Source organism: Mya arenaria, chromosome 15 (genome assembly GCF_026914265.1).
Source record: "Mya arenaria isolate MELC-2E11 chromosome 15, ASM2691426v1".
In the NCBI taxonomy this organism is placed as follows: Eukaryota; Metazoa; Mollusca; class Bivalvia; order Myida; family Myidae; genus Mya; species Mya arenaria.
The window spans coordinates 9,498,509-9,522,498 of record NC_069136.1 but is presented as its reverse complement, the minus strand read 5'-3'; the positions used below and the strand labels follow the sequence as shown (position 1 = coordinate 9,522,498).

Genomic DNA, 23,990 nt, shown 5'->3' with positions numbered 1-23,990 from the left:
TAATAAAGCCATTTTTGAGCATGTCACATACAATTTCCTCAACAAAATCCATATTTAACAATGCCGATTTATTATTGTTTGAAAAGGATTTATCAGGACTTTTCAGAAAGGGGATTTTATATCCGTTTTCTGTAGTGTCTACAACATCTGGATTAGCACCAATAGTTTTCCAAAAAGAAACATGTGACTTTAAATTTCCTTTTACACTTATGCCTAAAACTGGACTATACTTGTCTAAACAATGCCTATCAATGTCATTTTCACCCAAACAGTAACTATCATCATGAAAGTACTTATCATTGTTTAGGCCCTCCGATGCCGCTCTCTCGTTAGACAGACGACCCGCCGACCAGCTCGCACTCCCGCCGGAAGTGTCCTTTCCGTCCGCAACCGAAACAGATGGCGTTGATGTTGGCGTTGGACCTCGCTTGGTAAGGGTGGTAGGGGCGAAAAAGCTGCTGTCTATCCCTACCCATGACCATGGATGTCGCTCGATTGGAGAACGCAGGACTGGAGAAGTAGCCTTGGCCGGAAGTCGCTGACGTCACGGTGGCCGTTGGCGGTGGACCTTGTTCTCCCTGGCCACGTGGCATGCCAGCTCCTCCTTCCGGTGTGTCGCTACGACCGGCCTCCGACTCCTTCCTCAAAACACTGCCTTCTGTTTCCGTCCCCCCAAACATAGCCTAGCAGTGGCTTATTAAATTAAATAGCAATATTAAGTATTTAATTTCTAAATTTCCAATGTCCAAAAAAAAAAAAAATAGTGTTCACAATAATAAAACACGCTACTAGTGTACAATGACACGATCCTCTCCGTACCCCACTTGCTTATCGAATGATTTCCCAAATCAGTACATAACCCGATACTTGTAATTTCCTCGAGGAAAATGTAAAACTTATATAAACTACAGTACCCTACAAAATCTACCTCACAACCGAATTTTACATTATCAATTCCGATAATAAATACATTTATTACTATTATTATTATTACTCGAAGTATTACTATGATTTGGTAGGAATGAGAGTAAATAGAAATTTACTTTAATAAATAATACCTGTAATATTATGGTAATATACGCCTTTTTGAAAATGGTTTGATCCACTAAGAAATAAATTATTCTTTAATGTATCTTTTGTTAAGCAATGTTTCGATTAAATAATTTGCCATAAATTCAAAGCATTAAACCGCAATCGGTATTATAAAAAGATGCACAAAATATAAACTCACTCAGATCGTTAAGCAGTTTTATTTGGATGTTTATCATTTAGATATTTTCATTCAAAAGCTTACTTAAACCAGGTTATGAGAGAAATTTGGACAAGTTAGCCCTTCAATTGTTGATTTGAAGAAAAGGGTTTTGGGGCCGTGTTAAGTCAATTCAAGTATTTTTACAAAGTCGGATTATGTCACAGGACATCATAAGCTCTAAAGAGCTTTTAACACCGCCTTATACATATTAAGCAAATTTTCTTAATACATAGTTATAATATTAGCAAACAGTTATATTATTAGCATATCACATTGAAATTCTGAAAGCGATAGGTAGTTAAAACAAAATAGTATAGCATTCGCATACATAATCAGGCACCTGTTTTTATATACAGCAAACAGTGCTTAAAAGTTAAAATATTAAGTATTATCTTTGTAAGAGGTAGTTTGAATAAAAATAATTAAATAAATATGTATATACAATCATGATCTAACTAAACGAATGAGGTTTATTTTAGTTTCAACAAATATTAAAGGTAACAAGTAAAACATTCAGGCACAAAAACGAATCTCTATTGGAAACATAATACTGATCATAGTCAACATAGCAGCATGGTGTTACAAAATACAAAAAATACAAGAAACTGAACAAAGCATATTAAAAAAGTTGTTTTTTACAACAACGCCTTAGACGAAACAAATACAAGCAAACTAGCTGGCAGCTTCAACAACAGTTCATGCATTACACTACATAGCATGACAGGAAATAATGCAAGCAGCAGAAAAAGCATGTGAATCAATATTTATATGAAAAACTGCATATAAAATAAAATTAGTAACCAAAAGTGTACATATGGTAAAAAATCCTTCAAGCATGCAGCTGCAGCTCTTAGGCAAAAACCATCTTTCGACCAGTTTAAATCACATATTAATATCTGAAATGGTGAAAATGCTCATGTCCAGCATGTGACACTACATAAAATACTACATAAATTAGGGGATGTTTACACAGGGTGTGAAGTTTCATGCTTATTAAAGTGACACTCTTATTCACAATAAATACATACACATGTATAACAAGCATAAATTTTAAGTGATAAACCTTTAACTTCGTACTAAATAATGCCTATATGGAAAAAATTATTTACTGATAAGAAGATTGTATTCGTGTATTTAAAAGCAAAAAGCGCGAAATATAAAATGATTGGTGAATGGTAAAATACTTACTGGGATCGACTATAGTCTCATAAGGTAGAAATACCGTATGTTATGCTCATTTCTTTCAATTTAAACTCCGTATCCTTCATAAGAAGCATTGTTTTCGACATTTATTAATCATTTTTGGAATATTAAAACTATACCTTTAATTGTGGTAAATCGTTTTGCTGAGTAAGAGTGCATCTTTAACTGTGTGTCTTATGCATGAATTGTATTTTCTTTGTTGCCAGCTTGTTTATACTCAGTTGCTTCATCACTACTACAAAGGTGTTGTTGCAAACACAACAATTTATTATTTGTTTTGCTTGACTACACACCACGATAGTACCTAACATCCTTAAAAAACAAACCTAGTTTTGTATATAGTATATATAATAATGCACTGTGTTGTTTGTGGAGTTATCTGCTGTTGTTCAATGTTTCTTGTTTGTGATTTTTTTGTGATCTATGTCTTTGACGTTTGACGGGGTTTATGTCACTCTTTCCTTGGTTGCGGTATTTCAACTGTGTTTGTATATTGTAAAATTGTACTTGGTATTGTTTTACTTAATACGATCATGAAGATATTCTGGATTCATCTTATTTAGTATTTTGAAGGTTTCTAGAGCAATTGATCGAATACGCCTGCTTTTTGAAAGGCTAGACCTGATTTGAGTAGTAGTCTCTCATAGCTACTGTAATACTCTTCATAAAAGAATCTCAATGCTCTCTCTCTTGGTTTTTTCATTTTTTAGTGTTTGTTTCACTTAAGAAATGCCATTTTAGTGGAGAGTATTAACAATTCAACTTAAGAAAGGAATGGTATATTGTTAATCTGCCCAGTCTGTTCAAATATGTACGCATTCTTTTCTGGACATTAAATTGCCTTGGTGATTTCCTACATTTACTGAGAATGAAAGTTTAGTAAGAGGATATAAATTAACACCTAGCAGATTAACTTTGTCTTCACACTCTATGCTGATGTTATGGAAATGAAAATGGTTTTGTAGATGTGTTTTATGACCTTCGGCTATTGACTTCATTTGATATTTTGAGAACCAGCCTTTTAGGGAAATGCAGTCATTTTCGGGTTTCAACCAAATCACTTATTGAAATACTGTCATAAGATGTTATCGTAGACCATAATTATATAACTGGCATTTATCAACAAAATTGAAAAGTGCATTTATGAAGATGCTGAAAAATACCGGACCTAAAATACTTCCTCGTTGCACCCCTTTGATCATTTCTTGAAATTGCTGCAAACATTACATTACCTATTTTGACACATTGATTCCGGTCAGATAAAGAATTTTTGATAAGATTGATTGCCGATTCTGAGATATTGTAAAGCTTCATGTTCAGAAGAAGTAAGTCAAGTGGTAGATGCCTTTGACAGATCCAATAATGTGGCATCTAGGTACTGGCTCTTGTCTAGAAAATATTTCCAGTCCTCAACAATTTTCCGTATAGCTGTATTGCATCCATATCCATGTCCAATGTCACTTAGGTAAGGATTGATTATGCTCTTAAAATGATCTATAAGCTGTTTATAGATGGCTCCCTAAAACACCTTTGTCATCACTGGTAGCAAACTGACTGGTCTATAATTGCTCTTTCAAGTACACTAGGTGAATTAGGACAATTTGAGCTACTTTCATGTTATTAGGAACAGAAGTTTTTTGAGACACCTGTTTATCGTATTTGTTAATGGTTCAGCAATAACTGGGTAAGCGATTTTTAATATTTTATCATACCCTGTTGCTTTTCTTATAAACATGGATTTTATCTGTTTACTGCTAAAGCTTGATGAGACTGGTACACACTCTATATTTTTCATGAATATAAGTGGATTCATCCTATTTTCTTGATGCTTGTGTGATTTTAATCAAGGGTTATGTTTTTGTCACCAATGTCTTTAGCTACATTTAAGTTATCAAAAACATCACTGATTTCTGCTTGATCCGATATGATACTGTTGCTTTCATTTAAGACGAGGTGGGTTTTTTTGACAGAAAGAAGATGAATTTCTGAAACAAATTATAGGGTTGAATATAGCATCCTTACATAACTTAGCTCTCAGATTTTATGAAGATTTTGCTAATTCATGTTATCTTTTTACCTTTTTTGGCTAAAACCGTTTTGGCTGACACGGAGTGTTTTGGCATGTGACTTCATTATCTTCAAATATTTTACATTTTCAAATCATTTGAAAGAAAAGGTTAGCTAATACATGTCGCTTTAATTTCAATACTGTTTTCTTTATTTGTTCCCAGTTTTAGTACAATGATGCTTTTTATTAAACCTTTTATTTTATAAGGCAGACTGTGTGTGATGTTCATAGTTTCAAACAATGACTACATCGTATCTTTGAAAAGTTTTTACATTAGGTGCTCTGAATTTTATTCCTCCGTTTGCAGATAGAGCTGGGATCTCTAATCATAGAAGTACTTGAGGTTTACCTTTAAGTTTATTATTATTTGTTTTATTGTTAAGTTTCCTCAATTTATTACATACTTTGATAATATTTACATTTTGCGTTTTATCTTTATTTAGTATTGTTGGGATACGAGTGAGGTTTGTGCACTTAGACTGGTAAATAAAAGAGAAGTCTTTTCAGCCTATGTCATTAAACAAAATACTGGGTTTCCTTTAAACGTTTTAATCTCCTATAGTGTATGTACTTTGGTTTATGTATATGTTCTGTTAGATTTCAATTTAAAGCATAAATATTTTTAAACAGAATTTTCAAAAAATACAAAACACTTTGACTTTTAATATGTATTCTAATAAATATGTTTTGTTTTTTTTTCCAATTCCTTATGCAATCATTTATTTAACTTCAACTAGATAACATGGTTTTCAAAGATAAAAATGAAGAAATATTTCAATTGAAAAAAAAAATTCATCTTTTTGAACATCGTCATGTGATTTTGATTATCAGCTTCACCGGACTAGCTTTGTGGTAGTGATTTTTGTACGGCAAAAGGAAGTAACCGATGACACAGTGAGTGCTGGAGTTTGAATATTTGCATATGCATAGCTGAAAGTCAATATGGATTTCATGCTGCAAAGCAGTCTCATTAAAATGATAATGGCAGTAAAGCCGTTACAATACATAAGAGAATCTGAGGACTTCACCTCTGATTTACCCAATACAATTTAAATTGCTGCAGTAAATAAAGCAATCGCTGAATTTTCGTCATGGCAAATTGCAGTAACCGTAGCGCATATTCAGCATTTAAGCCGTAAATAAATAACTGAAATAGCCATGCTGACTTGTAAGGCAGTACATGTTTATTGACAAATTGAATATCATTACTCAGTTATTTGATTTGATGATGCCTGATTACTGCATACAATTCAGGAATCACTTTAAATGAGTTTAGTACAATAGCAGCATTTTATACTTTTATGATATTTTAGTTCTGGTTTTATATCCAATATGCACCATACATCAATCTCATGGTCATACAGTTTTGTATTGGTTGATTATTCATATCACGAAATCCGAAACACTACATCAATCTTGCGATGAATTAACAAAGTGAAATATAAGAGTGATTAAAGTTTGTTTTTCTACTCTCTACTCTCTATTTCCACTTTATTTCAATAGATAATCGAATTAAGACCAATACCACCCATGACAATGATCATTTCTTGATTGATTTTCAGTTGAAACAAAGTTGAAATAGATAAACAAACTTAATTACTCTTATTCTTCACCTTGTGGTTATTTAGAGTATATTCGGTCATTTATCTTACATATTAGTTTAAACTGTAAATATTTGACAATAACTGTGAAGGAAGTTGCATTAGCTTATTCTATGTCGTACTCGTTAGCACGATGTTGAGAGGGAGCGTGAGGTTAAGGCTGTTGACTGGAAAGCCCGGAGAAACCCAACATGTCCGACTTGATGAACAATATCCAACCTTACGTACGCCATGGCTGGAAACCGACCCTGAGACCTTGTTGAGAAGCGTACCACTAAGCTAACCGAACAACCTAAATGTGATCAGCCATCAATTGCCTTTCAGTATATAGGTCACAAGGCATAAATATATAAGATTATACTTTAATTACAAGTATTGTTTTCGAGAACGTTACAGGTTATATTTCTCAAGCAAACAAAATTTAAAAGTTTTAGGTTTGAGTTATTGTTCGATATTACATATGTTAACAATGTTACCGTGTAAAGGTTTTTTTTTAACAGAGTTTTAAAAAAACTTATTTTGTAATTCATTGTTTTCACTTTAATCCCATGACACTGGTAAGAAGGCGGTCTGAAGACCCGAGTTTGAGGTGGAGTTTTGAAATATCACACTGTTACCAATGTAACCGCGTAACAATAACTTCCAATGCATGTAACCATATACTCAGATGCCGGCCACAAAACTCAATGTATCTAATATATCCAATGTAACTGCGGTTTCAAAACACACATATAACTTGTAGTAAAGAATGTGTATCGGAAATATTTTTGGGGCCTATATTTTGTGCTTATGGACCTGTTTAATAAACAACCTGTAGTAAGTACAATCCAGTTTAAGTAACAAATATCAGTTACTTGGTAAAAGACAGATAGTCGGTACCTTTGGTACTCATAAACTAGTTAAGGCCCCAAATGATCCTCTGTTTTGTCGACCGTTCAATTGAAAAAAAATAAACAAAAAACAGTATCTTTTTTTTTTCTTTATCACTGTTTTGCTTCTGCATGTTTCAAGAAAAAGCATTCCAATCTTTAAAATTAAATTCCATCATTTATTTGAAATTAATTTGATGCATGTGTGGTCCGTTTTGTGTGTTTGTAAAGTGTGTGTCTATCGTTACCATTTACCTTGGTCGGCTAAACAGGGTTAGTCCTAGATTTATTTTTACATATGTGCTTGTCCCTGTACGTTTCATGGTATTTTTAAATCAAATTGATTGAATAACGGTGTTTTTAAAAATCATGTTAAACCATTTCGACAACTTTTACAAACAAACTTAATACACCATGTTGAATGTATCGCCGAGATCACTTATACCGTACAAAAGGACAAACATTGACTTGCATATGTATAATGGGAATAAGGCGACGATTTATTAATTTGTTTGTTATGTATTTGATATTAGTATGTTTGTATTGTCACACTGTGTGCAGCTGTTAGGCATTGATTTACGGTTGTTCCATTGAAATTTAAATGTAACTACAAACGGAATAATTATATGACATGGAAGTCAATGATGTGCTAAATAGCACGGAAGCGTCGACTAAATATAACAGCTGTGCGCAAAATCCAGCCACGGTTTCCAGTAAATCCATGAATGAAATTCAACATGGAGGGCTGTTAGTATCTGGTTTTCCTTACATGGGTCTTGTGGGAGGCGCTAGCTGGTTGAAATAGCGATAGGATAAGGTCTTACCGATAAATGGTAAATAAGTTGCATGGAACAATTAAGTTTATAAGTCCAGTGTTCAAAAATAAGGCTGTTTGTGATCCCTTATTTTTTAAGTTGACATACAGTTCGGAAACTCCTACACTTGCCGATGCCAGGAGTAAACAAATGAAAAATACAGTACCTGAAAACAAACTGGCTTGCTTAACATTTTACATATTTCAGACATGGTATTTATAAAACAAAATAAACACATCTTATACATAATTATGACAAACGCAAGTATGGCTACTTCTTCTGTTCCTTATTTTTCTATAAAAAATCATGAATGTAAAAAATATATAATACATGTATTAATAAAAACGAATATTTCACTTAAGCATCATGCACTTGTAATATAGACAACAACTTTGATTTGCGTCCATGATACTAAAAGGTCACAGGTATAAGTCAAGTAGGCAAATACCAATCTCCCTGTTAAAAGGCACAAGGTAAGTGCACACACGCCAATGAACTAGAGACACAAACGTTCCAACACTACAATCCGTACATTTTTGTTTTTCCATATACAAGGATGTTTGTGTAAACTGAAAATGTATATCGAAACCAAATGTTTGGAAGTTGTTTCTCATCTCCAGCGAAAGACGCTCATATTCTGAAAAAGTTCACGATGGTTAGATTTGCAAAATATTAAGTGTGCCTCCTTTGAGTTCGTAGTGTTTAATTCCCAAAACAATATTAAGAATTCGAGTTTATTTCCAAAATATAACTCACAACCGCGCATAAAAACTTTTCGGTAGATAAATTAAGTACCTCGTATGGTCGACGATTCGTTAAAATGTTATAGCATTGGACCTGTATATTATGTTGCTTTAACCATGGTAGAAAAGAAAATACATGTATATTGTTTGTGCCCAGATGAAAAAAAAACATTATTCGGCAAGCTGGAAGGCGTGTCTTTATGTTTTGTTTTAGCTAGCCTGATAAGCATCCAAGATATCGGCACCAACCATTTATGACCTTTTTTTATATTCAGTTCTGTTTTACTTAGGAATGTTTAAATGTGTCATGATCGTTTCGTAATATGAGTCATTGTGAGACGTCTAATGCGTTAAGCTGCGCATAACATCAATTTAATAGTTTTGAAGCAAGCACCACTACCTTAGTAAATGAGATATTATCACATACCTAATATAAAAAACCTCATATAACAACCCTTATATTTATAAAGTATTAAACCAGAAGACCTGAAGGACTCCAAGAAAGTTTTTTCTCCAACCAGCATCCTTGACAAGCATAATCAGTATAATTTTAAACAAACATCCGTTAATAACATGCTCTTTTAACGATAACGTTCGCTGACAAATACGTTCTAAATTTACGCAAACTATTTACTATTTTTGTTAAACCTGTTTGCGCCGCATGTGTAGCTCTTCCAAAGTTTTTCAGATCTATCAAAAGACGAGGTGGTCTTGTAGATGAGTCATTTACATGCACTGAATGCATTTTATTATTTGTTAAATAGATTGATATTCATTCTCTTGAAAGGGAAAGCGTTAAGACGAATTTGATAAAAGTCGTTGCATATTTAGCTAATATGTATACACAAAAGATTTTTGGATATGCTTTGTTTGGTGAATACGTTGGTAAAACATATATGATGCATCTTATTTAATGTACGATCCATGGAACATATATATCTAACTTCCTCTCTGGTCGGTAAAACGGATACTACTCATTTTTTCTCCGACGCTTGGAACAGATTCATCTGTCATACACTCTGGCTTGCATAACGGATACATCTATCATCAACTCGGACCGGTATTGCGGATAATACTTCCACCCCGGCACATGTAACAGATCTATCTATCATTCGCTCAGAAAGGCACAGTGGAAACATCTCACTTCCACCCCGGCACTTGTAACAGATCCATCTATCATTCGCTCAGAAAGGCACAGTGGAAACATCTCACTTCCACCCCGGCACTTGTAACAGATCCATCTATCATTCGGTCAAAACGGCATAGTGGAAACATCTCACTTCCACACTGACACGTGGAAATGTTTCATCTATTATCTTATATGGTCGGCATAACAGAAACATATTTCATAAATATCAGTAAACTTTAGGACTTTAGACTTTTACAGGTATTGCCTATTGGCATTTTAAGCTTACCTTATTTTAAAAAATCATTTGTAATATAGTTAATCAATAGTTCGTGTTTGTAAAGATTTCCTATTTCGTGAAGCTACCGAAACCTATGGTCTGAAAGTCATGTTTATTACGGGTCGGCCTTAAGGTGTCCGTGACTAGAGTCTCAGCAGTTAACACAATTCATTGAGTTCGAAGACATATGTACAGCTAATGGTTTCATGACCCCGCACTTCCATCGGCCTACCCTCGGCCTTGCATACTCATATCGATGCCGATATTTTAAGCATCTCATAGCTCAGGCTTGTTGCGGTCGTATCCTATCGATGTCTAAAACGACTCTGAGCCCCGAAGACGAGTTTACTAGCTATCTGAGCGATGTAACTTCTGTGTGTGTATACCACGTGATCAATTACGTCATAAATACTACGTCCAAATGCACTATTTTGCTTGAAATGAAGACTTAAAACAAAGATAACTTAACTATATATTCACCATATGAAATCAAACATGGTGCAGTCCACGCCGCCTACATAGCCCCGCCATAGATCTTTACAAGGGCTTGATTAAGGGGCTGAGTTCCTTAAAACACTTCAACAACCTTTTTCACAAGCCCGCTGCTTGACGGAGCACTGTCAAAACGTTATTGTGGAAACGGGTTTGTATTGTATGAGGAAACTAACTACTTAATCACACTCCGGTACTAGAACGAAGACGGAGCTGTTTAAGCAAATAAGACTGCCCGTTGTTTCATTTTCATTTTTCATTCGTGGGCATGGCATGACAAACGTTGCAATATTATATCGTCGATAAATATTGTCTATATTTATATATTTATTCGATGTCGTGAAATATTTATTGTAAAACAAAAATATGTATTCAATGCGACCAAATATTCATTCAATAATTGAATATATCCATTCAATCCCAAAAAATATTTTGTGTAAATCAAAAATATTTGCGTATCTACAAAAAATATTTTTTGTATAAAACAAAAATATTTATTGAAGACGACCAAATAATCATTCAATATTTTTAATATATTCATTCAATACCCGTAAATAATTATGTTAAACAAAAATATATGTTTATCAAAAACAAAATATTTCTTTAAAGTTACATAATAATCATTCAATAGTTTCAATATTTTTGTTCAATCATCTAAAAATAATTGTTCAATAATTTGCATCATGGGAAAGTTGCGTTTTTGTTACGAAGGTTTTCATTGGTTGACTTCAAAACAATATGGCAGCGCCCAGGTAAGGCATGACCGAAAATTGTAAGAATGTTGTATTGTTGTTTTATGCTGATAAAGTAGATATTTGTTTGTGATTAAGCGTAAGGACAGCGTTATAGTATTTTGTTCACGTAAGAAAAGTGATGGTAGTCGGCTTGCAATGAATACCAGTACACAAGTCGTCGAATGTCGGTTTCCTTTCCCCACCCACACTGCCACAGGTATCTGTTTCGTTTTCAGACACATTTGTATAGCTGCACACCCACAGGGTGAAACGGTTTCCTTTCCAAGCACAAGTACTGGACTATCTTTGGGCTTGGCTACACTTAGATCACACTTCCCAAGGGCCACAGGTTTGAAATACATGGATGCAGACAATTGGGTGGCTGTTGCTGTAGAAAATGATACTTTTAATTTTCCAAATGATGAGGAACAGCATTTGTACATAGTTGTATCAGGAGAATCAGGAGCCATTGGTAAGTTTGAACAAGCTAATCCCATGACTGTTTACCTTTTTAGTTTGAGTGTTTAAAGATTCAGGCTGAGCTATTCTAATCTCCCAGGCATTTGTGTCCGCATAACGCTTCAATTTAAAGTTCTGCATGCAAGTATTGTCATGCATATACCTCTAACTACTGCTGATATTTGCTCTAAACTTAAATCAAATAATACATTTGTATAATATTTGCCAATAATATTTCCACTGTGCACAGGGGTTGGGGAGGGCGGAATTCATGACCTTAAGTGATAGCTCTAATTACCAAAGGTCATATTTAGCTCTCAGAAAATATGATATTTCTAAAAAATATCAAGGCAGTTTAATAATTGAAACTAGAATTTATAATGAGCAAAATAATGTAATGCTTAAATAGCCCTTTACTATTCTTACCTGGAGCACAGCAGTTGGTACTATTTCCAAATTTGTTTTAAAATTGAATTGAGGAGAGCTTTTGTTGTTATTTTTCAGACACAGCACATCAAGTCTTAAGCAATAGATCACTGCCGTCAGAGCTGACAGCCTTGTTCAACCGAACCACTTCTAGACCTTCTGATATTATGTGTGCAAATAGCTCAACAAAGCAAGCTCCTTCATCAGTTTCATTTAGACCTTCCTTTCCTTCAGCCTCATGAAAGGCAGTAAGATCAATGTATAAACCTGCTAAAAAAACAAAACATTATTCTAAGACCTACAAGGTGGTTTTCATTGCAGACGTTGACAGTGACCATTTCAAGAGATTAAGTGGTATTAGAAGGATTTGCTACAGTTGATAGCACTGACAGTAACGCAACTATAATAACTAAACTTCGAGATATTCTTACTAATTGTTCTTCACATGTAAACTACAATGAATTGAAAATTTTGACCTACATGTCAAAAACGCTTTCTATGCCTGTCACTGCATCTGGCTTCACTTGGACAGCTGAGAATCTTAAAGCCAATGTGGGCCTAGGAAAACTCTACGTAATGGTGGCTGGATTTCAGGTAAACTATGTGTTTGGTAAATCACGCACAGCTGGTCACATCAGGGCTTGTGATCACACGATAATTGTTTATACGAATATGTAATCAGGTTTTTTTTGCTTCTTTAGCATGGGCCGTTAACAGGCGGCTTCCTCTCTCAAAATTTCTTTAAATTCATGCAGTTTTCCCCAGAAGTTTACATCATTTTTTTCATTCCCCTATATAGGCAACCCGAAAACCACAGTAATTAAATAATCAACAATAAATTTGTAATTATATTAAAGCTTTATCATTGATGTCATAATACTTCTTTAAAAAAAGAATGCTTTATTTACTTATTTGCAGGATGGAAGATCAAGTCAGGAGACAGATGAATCTTCAGCAAGTGATAAAATTAAGGTATCCTGTCAAACATTTTAATGTTTTAATAGTTGTGTGTTTTTTTAACAAAAATATCGGACTATTGTGATACTCTTGGTGTCGTTGGCGCAGTTGGGCCATAACTCAAAAAAAACGTTAAAGATGTTTGAATAAACTTAATACACATGTTGCCAGAAACAATATGCACATGTAAAGCAAGAAACATAATTCTGACTTTAATAGTTATTGAATTAAGCCCCTTTTATGAATTAGAAATATGTGCAAAATTTTTAACCTTGTTCATAACTCAGAAACTGTTAAAGATATTCACATGGCACATGGTACACACATTGCCAGAGACAATAAATATAAGGGGCATAACTCTAGCTTTATTAATTATTGATTTATGAACCTTTTTCGACTTTGAAAAAGCAGACAAGCATTGGTGTTTGCTCCGTGGCACTCTTTGTTTGGTCAGTATGACAAAGTTGAAGGCCACAGGATCTAAACATTCAAACTGGGAACTATATCCGTTTTTTATCTTGAATTGGGAAAAATCAAATAATTAAAATGTTATCAGATTTAGGTACTTTTTATTCCCTGTGCTTAAACAGAATAGCATGTAAGAGCACTATTAATCATATTTTAGTGATTTTGGTTTCAAATTATGGCAATTTCAAAAACTTTTATTTTGACAAATTTAAATTGTGAATTTTTTTTGAAAAATTGGGGAAACAAGATACTTTTTTCAATTGGGAATATATGATTAGAATAGCACTTGATTGGCATGGGATATCAATCCATCAATTTGCCTGTTTGATTTGATTTTAATTTTTTATTACCGTAGATTAAGACTTTGAAGGCAAGTGCTGTCTCTCGTAGTATTCGGGCTGAAATTCGGCCCCATTCTTTCCCCTTAAAAGTTAAATATTTTTCCCCATTTCTTTGCCAAAATTGCCCTCCAGATCGTCATTGAAATGAGGAAAAAAATGACCAAAATCAGACCAAAAATAACCGAGTTAGTGGTATTTTTCAATCTTAATGTGCTTTCACTACAATTATGTTCATCAATAAATGTGATTAGATGTATTTATATGACAATACTACATTTTTTCATGAACAAATCTCAAAAATATGTATCTTTTGTACTAATTAAAAATCCCTTTTTTTCTGGCAAAATTCCCCTTTGGAAGGGCAAGTCTGCCCCATTCCCCTATAGTCAAGATACAGCCCTGAAGGCACATTCTGGTTTACAGATATCTGAGATACATGCCTCTAATTGTTGTTTAAATTTCAGACAAAAGTTGTATTTGGGTAAGATACATGTCCTCTTTTTGCTTGGTGTATTATTGTGCCTATTTAATTTTACATGCTTATGTTTGCCACTCAGGGTTTTATTAACTCTACTGTTGCCTGTAGACAAACAGCTTTACTTATAAAGGATGGATAATCTTGATACAGTCCACTCAAGATAATTATTTGTTAACACACATTAGTCAGATTAGTCCAATACAGCCAAATAGGTGTTTCAGATTAAAATAGCTTACAACGTGTGTATTTAATTTCTTTGATGTAATCTTTACAGTAAAGTGCCACTGGCAAGAGTACCTAAATAAGTTCGGTCTACTTAATTTATTCAAAAAAATAAATGCTGCAATATGAAAAATGATAATTTAATGATAATTTATATCTGCTTTCCGTATTATCGGTCATACCACTTTTTTCCCCCGCGTTTCATGGTTTCATGTTATCTTGGCCGGACTATACTTGCATGAAGAGCAAAATGTCCTGGGATTAGCATTTTGTACCCTGATTGGCAAATACATTCACTGTTGTACAAGTAGAACAGTCCTTTAGGTGATGGTTTTAGCATTTTCCTGTCTACTAGTAATTGCATATAGATCAATATATTTTGTACAATGTTCTACTTTCCTGTTTGGAAAAGACTCATACTTAGCAGATTAACTTTAGCAACACATATTTGGGAATTATTACATATGCATGATTATTATGGCCTAATGATTGTACTTTAAGCAAATACAAGCCCTTGATCCAAACTGTATCAATAATAACGAGTGTTGTAACCGAACAAAAACTTTGTGAAACACATTTGTTGCAAACTCGCAATGTTATCAATAATTTAATTGACAATGGACACCTCCCATTGTTAAGCACTATAAATTACATGAAGTATACATGGTCACACTATGGTTGATTGCACAGCCCCCAAAATAAGATAACTTAAAATATTATTGACAATTTAGATGATTTTTATTGGTTCCCCACATGCTCGGACACCTGTCAATTATGTATGCGCAAGTGCATAAGCATGTTTTATACTTGTTTGGCAGATTTGTGGTCTAGTGGTATAACACATGACTATCATTCCAGAGATTGCAGGTTTGATTCCCTGTCTCATCACTAAAATTAGTAATTGTCTTCAGAGAGGGACATTAAATGGCCAGGGTCCCCTGCGACAATGATATTCACTGGCGCATGTTGAAGAACCAGGGTAGCTCTAACCAGGGTTACATTCTGTCTGTGCACTGTGATCCAAACACCTAGTAATATGACTAATACTCTCACTTACCAAATGTGCCTCACCAGAGTATGAGTACAAACAAACCCAACAACATACAACACTTGTTGATGCAAAGAACAGTTATATATTTTACATCAGGAGTCTTTAAGATGTCTATAAATCTGTCAATACAGGCTCTTGAAGAATAGCTTGAAATAAAGAGTTTTAATCTGCCTTTAATAATATAAATGCACTCTGCTTACTTGAGTTTTGAGCTGTTCATACATAGTTTAAGTATTCTCTTGTACTTGGTTCCAACCATTTTTCATTGAAATTTGAAAGAAGTTTTGAGTGGTGTGATAGTTTATATATATATATTAATTTTATAATGCTAGTTGCTAAAATTATTTTACACTTTCTTTACAAAGAAAAGCGATGGCTACTTAAAAAGCATATGCATTGAGTGGAACCCATTTTGAATATCACATGATAGTTTGATTAGAAAACATTAATGGTTCTTTGATAGTATTAGGCCTGCTAACAAGGCAGTGTAGTGGGTGTATTAATCACTTTCATTGCTAGCTTTAGTTTCACTTAGCATATTTGTTATTCTACTGACTTTTAAGACTGGTATTGGGGAAAATATTTTCACACATAAGTTCACCTCAGCACCATAAAATTATTTCTGCTACACATGATGAATGATATAGGTCAAAATACATTAAGTAATGAGACAACCTTTACTGGCATCATCTTTCAGGCTTAATAAAAAGTCATAGTCTTTCCTGTAATTATATATATATGCTTTAAAAGCCGAACACAATTCAAACATAGTTTCAAGTAAGTTTTTGGAACACAGCATTCACATAAGGACAGATTAGGGTAACACAGTACATGTATATCTAAATTATATATATATGCATCTACTTCAGACTCGCTGTTTAGATGATTCATCAGATGATGAACTACCTGACATCAACACTGCCGATACCATAACAGCTGCTGCCAAATTGGCTGGTACCATGAAAACGTTTGACTCAACTTCTGCTACCATGACAACTACTAGCCTATTTGCTGGAACCACAGCTTCAGCTGGTGTACCATCCAGTATTACCTCAACAACTAACAACCATCCCGCTTCACCAGTGACAACTGCTGATGGTTTAGATACAGGAACCCCAGACCTAGAGGTAATTGATTGCACAGCATATCAGTATTATTAGCTCCACAAATCAGATGATAGGGAAGCCTTGCCTTGTATCTGAAAAAAATGTTAAATGCCCCCCCCCCCCCCGATTGTCAGAACTTTACAAGGTTGGCTTTCATACACTTCCACAGGTGTTATTTTGGCAATTTGGAACTCTTCTTTGACTTATAATCAATGTACATCAATGAAATTTGAACAGTATGGCATGATAAATTTGCAAAATTAAGAATATTTGATAGGCTATGGTAGCTTAAGCTGTCTGGCAGACTTTGTCATTGTCAGTGGATGCCTGAAGGAAGAAATAGATTAAGTTTAAGAAATTATTGATACATCATTCCATGCTCTATGAATATTGCAGGTAACATTTTACCCACGTCATTATAGATCTGGAAGATTGAGTCTCCGGCAGCAGCGGGATAAATGTACTCCATGCAGGTACTGAAATTAAATTATTTAAGAAGAAATTACAGCTACAAAGTCAAAGCCTGAAATGTGAACATACTTTGTTGTGTGAAGGAATGTCTTCTAGAGTTTTTGATACATTGCTACTTTGTACTTATTTAACAATACATATTGTAGTTGTATATTAACAAGTATTTATTGCAATCACTGTGCATTAAGCTGTACTACTATACTGTTAAATCATTATTTTCGTCTGCATTAACCCTTTACTCCATGGATACATCCATGCTATCTGATCAGGATCTACACTGTTTGCCTTTAGATTCATTGGGTTATTTCTGACCAAGAAGTGAACACTGTAGATCCAGATCAGACGGCACAGATGTGCCGGGTGATCTGGATCTACACTGGTCGTCCATGTAATAAAAGCGTATCCATGGAGTTAGACATGTCACACGCAGTCTTGGTAACTGTTGGAATGGGATAAAATATATATTTATTATTTTGCCATATAGTTATTTAAAATTAGCCTCTTCTTGTTTATTTGTAGACAGCACATGTATTCATGTCTTTTCAGCAGTAACAGCAGCAAGAGTGTGATTGAAATTTGTGACAGTGAAGATGAAGAAATGTCCAGAGCAATAGAAGCGAGTCTGAATGACAGTCAGTCATTAAGGTAAATTTACACATTTTGTTCAACCAAAAGATACGCTGAAATATTTCCTTAATCAGTGTCAAGATGCCTTAGCCAAAGGTCAGAGTTAAAGTATGCCTTTTAAAAAACTATTCATCTTAATTGGCTTTGTTTCACTCCATCTTCTATTACAAAATGCAGGTTTGCAGAGTAGTTGAAAATAGGGGTACATTGTTGGGATCGGCATCGAACAGCCTAGTTTAAGTTTTGCATGATATGTCATTTTTTCAGTATCTACTAGGTCAGTATCTGTGAAGCTCACCTAATAGGTCTGCTGATTCAAGTTTTGTCGCTTGTTTTGTAATACTACGAAAATTATTGCACTTTTTACTGAGAATGTTTAGTTTAAGTTTGGTCCATCTTTCATCTGTTAACAAAGCACTTTTTAACAAAATTATATAGAGGTCACAGTTTTGATCAGATCTTCTTGAAATAACCCTTGTAAGGCACTGTTACCTGTCCCCAATGTACATAAATGTAATTAAATTTTCTTTCCAGGAAAGAAAAAAACTACAACTTCCATAGAACATGTTCCCAAGGAGTACCGGGATGGAGCTCTTAAAAAGGATGTGAGTACTGATGTTATAGTTTTTCGCAGCTTTGTTCTAGAAAGCACATTCAGGGCAATAACAAGGAAGTCATTCAACCCTAACAGACAACTCTACGTTAAATTCAGCGGGGAAATGGGGGATGATTATGGAGGCCCTCGGCGGGAATTTTTTAGGTAAAAAAGACTAGGAATCTGTTGCATTGCACAAATAAACTACTTTCAGACTAGGGCGGTTAGAATATTTTTATACAGATTTCTCTTGACTTTAACACATACAAATGTTCTTGTAGGTGTTGACTGACCCTATAATTTTAGGCATGAAATCAGAAACAAAGATTTCAGTTTTAGGTCGTCTGTTTTTCGAAAAAAAAAGTCAGGCTATTGTGGTCGTCGTGGCATAGCTGTCGTTGTCTGAGTCATACAAAAACTTCAACCTTGATCTTAATTTGAAAAACGTTTAAGATATTCCAAAGAAACTTGGTGCACATGTTGATAGTGACAATATGCACATGTATATCAAAGACAACTTAATTTTTGGAAATCAAAAGCCATTTTAGATATTCAAATGAAGCTTGGTACACATGTTGACAGAGACAATATACACATGTCTAGGGTTGGGCATAACTCTGACATAACTAATTATCAAGTTATTCTTGTTTTTATACTCCCAAGGCTTGGTGGTGGGATCTATTTAGGAATCACCTTGTCTACTTTTCTCCATAACTCCAACTGTTTTGAGTTATTGTCTTCAAACTTCATACACAGATTGATTGTGTTGCGGTAAAGTGCAGTGCAAAGAAACATTCTGTATTTGGTATTTTTGAGTTAATGCCCTTTGATTATATTTATACTTAATTTTTTACTCATCTCTGATGTATTGACTTCAAACTTCATACACAGATTGATTGTGTTGAGGAGATGTGCACTGCCCTTTGATTATTTTTATACTTAAATTTTACTTTTCTTTATAACTCTGAATGGTATTTTTAGAGTTTTTGCCCTTTGATTATTCTTATACTTAATTTTTGTGGGGACAAGCTCATTCTCCATGACTCCAAAAAATGTACTATGCTTTTAATGACTAAAAAGAAAAGTCAATGCCTGAGTTCACAGAGTTATGGTCCTTCTAAACTTAAATATCGTATGATATAGAACCATTCAATTCATTTTTATTAAAAAGGTTGGGGAGGTTTGGGGTATTTATGGCATCCAGTGTTAGCCCTATTTCGACTTTGAAAAAACGGACGAAAAGAAATGGACGAGCGTTGGAGTTTGCTCTGTGGTATCCTTGTTAAGATCCAAGCATAGTGGTGCATATTATAAGCATTTTATTGGTTGAATTTTATTAGAGTAATGGCCTTTAATCATAAAAAATAGGCTAATTTGGGCAGGTCTGCACTTGTTTTCCCTCACATCATGGCATTTTTGTTTAATATCAATCAACATGCAATATTACAGTATGAGGAGATTTAGTGTAATTCTAAATTTCATAATAATGCATAGATATTTTGGAAGCATTTGTTTTTGTTTTCGTGCAGTGTTTCAATTGATATTTTTCGAAAGTTTGTAGAATTTATTTTCATTCCTTATTTCACTTCATTTTATATCTGTTCAACTAAAAGACCGATAATTTATTTTTTACCCAAAGGCTTTCCTTGAAGGAATTAATGAATTCCTCAATATTTAATGGGCAAGAAGGCCAAAAGTATCTCTCACACGATGTAACAAGTTTGGATGAAGGAAAGTACAGACTAGCAGGGAGATTGGTAGCATTGTCACTTGCACAAGATGGTCCAGGTTTACATAGTCTTAGTACTACCCTGTATGATCTCATGACAGACTTGGACCCAGATATGTCATCGGCCAGTGTTCCAGAAGATATACAACATATGATTACACAGGTAAGTATTAAATGTGTCGTTTAATCCAGCTTTTAACATGATACAAGTTGCTTTGCCCTACCTGGGTGGTCACAAGTTTTACATAAACTAATAAAGGAAAAATTAAAATATTTCATGTGCAAAAAAGTCAAACCCAATGCTTAGTTATTTGTCATGTAGTATTGTTTATTTGTTGTTTACTTATTTAAACATGTTCAAACCACGCCCCCGGATCTTACATGAAGCAAAGTGACTCAAACATTGATCTAGGGCCTTATTGGTCCTTTTGAAGTGGCTTATCTGTCACATATTAAATTGCAAGCACAGAATAGTTCAGTATATTATTCTATCTTACATACATGTGCCAGCCACATTGTTATCTTGTTTGAAAATGCAATAGCACATAATCTGACTGTATGTGACCTGTCGTGCACATTTAAATATCTAAATAAATTAGGTGATTATGTAGAATGTTATGCAAAACATACAGATTTTGGTGCATGATATTTTTATAACCAAGTTAAGTAACATGGTCCTCTATACCTTATCAGGTAATTTTGCATGTCATTCTGCTTACACATATAATTTTTAGATCAAAGAAGTTGACAATGACACAAAGAGGGACAAATTCCTTACTGAATACATGGACTGGTTCATTGACAGGGGTTTCAATGACATTTACAAAATGATTCTGAATGAGAAAGACCGCCTTATTCAAATGATGATGAAGCACTTCATATTCTACAGGTAACATTGTTTGCTTCTTTTTTCAGCTTATGAATTGATGAAAACCGGGCAAGTGGTTGGATGTTGTTAATAATTTAGCGTTAAAGTTTTTATGCCCTATGTGAGTTAGCCTGTCATAGCACTATTGTAGTGCCTTTTGGGACACAATCGACCTATATATGAATAATTAACCCCAGTAAATATTAGGCTTGACACAAAGTTTCATTTCTGCATTAAAACTTGGTTTCAGGACATTGGCAGAAATCACAGAGTTTACACGTGGGCTAAATGATGTTGGACACCTGTGGGAAGTAGTCACACGACATAGAAAATTGTTCAAGCCCATATTTTGTCATAAGCCTACTGGACTGACCAAAGATGTGGTTGATGGTCTTTGTAAGATAGAGTTTTCTGAACCAGGGTCTAATGCCAGAAAAATGGAGGATGAAACTATCTACAGTTGGGAAGTTGTTCTGCAAGATATCCAAGGTACATGTTTATTATTAACCAGGTTTTCTAAAGGAAAACCTTGGTTATTAGATTTGGGTATGTCGTGTGGCATGCGGGCGGGCATCTACAATCCGTGTCCAGGCCATAGCTTGGCCATAGACAGAGGGATATCAAAATAACTTGGCACAAATGTTCACCATGACAAGGCGGTGTGTCGCGTCCAATATCCATGCCTGTAGGTCAAAGGTCAAGGTCAGACTTAAGGGTCATTGGTCAAAATTCCTTGTTACATTTTGTGTCCAGGCCATAACTTGGCTATAGACAAGGGGATTTCAAAATAACTAGGCACAAATGTTCACCATGACAAGGCGGTGTGTCGCGTCCAATACCCATGCCTGTAGGTCAAAGGTCAAGGTCACACTTAAGGGTCATTGGTCAAAATTCCTCGTTACATTTTGTGTCCAGGCCATAACTTGGCCATAGACAAGGGGATTTCAAAATAACTAGGCACAAATGTTCACCATGACAAGGCGATGTGTCGCATACAATACCCATGCCTGTAGGTCAAAGGTCAAAGTCACACTTAAGGGTCATTTGTCAGAATTCCTTGTTACAATTTGTGTCCAGGCCATAACTAATACGGAATTGATTGAAACTTGGAACATAGTTACATGGCAATGTGAAGTTGTGCACCTTGCAAGAATTATTACTCTGGACCAGTTTGTTGCAAAGTTATCTCCCTTTGTTCATTTTTATGATGCACACATTGTCCAGGGCATTACTCAAACACTTTTCAAAAGAATTGCTTGAAACTTTGAACCTTTACAGATGACACTGTAAGCCTGTACACTGCACAAATATTATATCTCTTAGCTACATTGTTTTATAGTTAACTCTTGTACTTTGATTTCAAGTTAATTTTATCGTTAAAGTTTGCATGCAAGTTCCTTTCTTACATAATGCTAAACCTAAAGGTATGAAACTATGGACACATATATACAATAATATGAAGTGTTGATGGGCTAAGTCAAAAAACATCTTCAGGAGTGGGGGAGGGGAGGGTGTGGGTGGGGGTACAATACCCATGGCTGTAGGTCAAAGGTAAAGGTCACACTAAAGGGTCATTGTTCAAAATTCCCAGAAAACCTGGTTTCGTCGCATCGCGGCTTCTCTTGTTTGTATATAATCAGCAAAATAATTAAAAGGTCATGTTTATATACCTGGCAAAAAAGAGATTCAAGGAATTTTGCAAGATTGCTATCCCATTCACCCCCAGCTACTAATAATGTAACGAATATATCTCACTGAGTACCATTCAGAGAGGCTTATAACATTTGTTTCACAATTAATTCTTAAAAAAAATGAAAATTACAGGGGTGATGGATTATATGAAAATTACAGGGTGGGTATGGATTATACCCCTTGTGCACGTGACCGCTCTAAGCCGATCGGATAGTGTCATTTATGTAGGAGGGGAGATACAACTAGTTTCATTTTAGCTCGTCAGAAATTAAAATGCTATGTTCAAATTCAATATTTCAGATGAAAACGTACGTTTAACGTTGGAAGATTTGCTGGTATTCATGACTGGAGCAGATCAAATTCCATTTTGTGGCTTTGACAGAAAGATAGAAATTATGTTCTATGATCAGGAAGATGGAGTGACAAGACTACCCAGTGTTTCAACATGTGGCCTGCAGATGTGGCTTCCAAGAGGAGTTGGAGAGCCAGATACCATATCATCTTTCATTCAAACTGCTGTCAAGGGATCACAGGGATTCCATAAAATGTAGTGTGCTGCAAGACTTAAAAATGTACAACAGATGTGTGTTGAATTGTTCAAATTGTTTGTGACACTGTTTTTCCAGCCAGGTTTAATATTAATCCATTCAAGGCTGTGCTGTAATCTGTTAATTATTTGTCGTTTTTAAAAATGACTGTTAAGCTCATTTGAACTGTCGGTGAGCCTTAGTGATGAATGTGTGTCCAGCATCCTTTGTCATCAGCCATTGCTTGTGAACACTAGCAGCTACAATATTCTTCAGATCCACATAAACCTACACGCATTGAGAATCTTTGTGAAACCTAGATCAAGATGTATGTTTTCAGGGGTCAGAATATTGTTTGTTGACAAAATGAGATTTTGTTTGTTTCCTACACAGTGATATTATTGACAGCTATTATTTTGAATGTTGTTCTTTTTCTAGTCAGGCGTGATTTATACTGATAAATGTTTTTATTTGAAACTTATTTATCTCACCTGAACATGAAGTCACCAACTTAAAAAAGACTCAAAAGGCCAGAATTTTGGCTTGATCTTTTTATATGAAACTTGGTCAGAATGTTTTCTTTCATGAAATACAGGCTAGTAAAAAACAATGGGCCACTTGTGGTCAAAACCTAGGTCACTGGCAAATAATAGAAAGAGTAGAAAGACCTTGCTGAATGTTTTATTAAGAAAATGTACCATGAAGCTTATAGAGCTTAACTACATGTACAGGTTTGCTTTCTTTTGTTGTTCAGTTATATTTATTGAGCGATATAAAGGGCCTCTCATGT

General features: G+C 34.6%; 1 protein-coding gene across 1 annotated transcript; it reads left to right on the top strand.

The window, feature by feature from the left end:
- Window positions 1-17,960: 17,960 nt before the first annotated feature.
- On the top strand, window positions 17,961-23,313 carry LOC128220178 (G2/M phase-specific E3 ubiquitin-protein ligase-like). Its single transcript, XM_052928456.1, has 6 exons — window positions 17,961-17,991; window positions 18,324-18,549; window positions 20,024-20,276; window positions 20,848-21,002; window positions 21,232-21,470; window positions 22,974-23,313. Exons 1-6 carry the CDS (start codon window positions 17,961-17,963, stop codon window positions 23,222-23,224), a joined length of 1,155 nt encoding a protein of 384 aa, XP_052784416.1. The 3' UTR covers window positions 23,225-23,313.
- Window positions 23,314-23,990: the final 677 nt, after the last annotated feature.

What these genes read in the sequence shown, in the direction of transcription:
- LOC128220178 (XM_052928456.1), top strand. Translation starts at nt 17,961, where the DNA reads ATGCAGGTTTGCAGAGTAGTTGAAAATAGGG. An exon ending in CCTCGGCGGGAATTTTTTAG is followed by an intron (nt 18,550 to 20,023) that starts GTAAAAAAGACT and finishes TTTTACCCAAAG; the next exon opens with GCTTTCCTTGAAGGAATTAA. An exon ending in AAGCACTTCATATTCTACAG is followed by an intron (nt 21,003 to 21,231) that starts GTAACATTGTTT and finishes ACTTGGTTTCAG; the next exon opens with GACATTGGCAGAAATCACAG.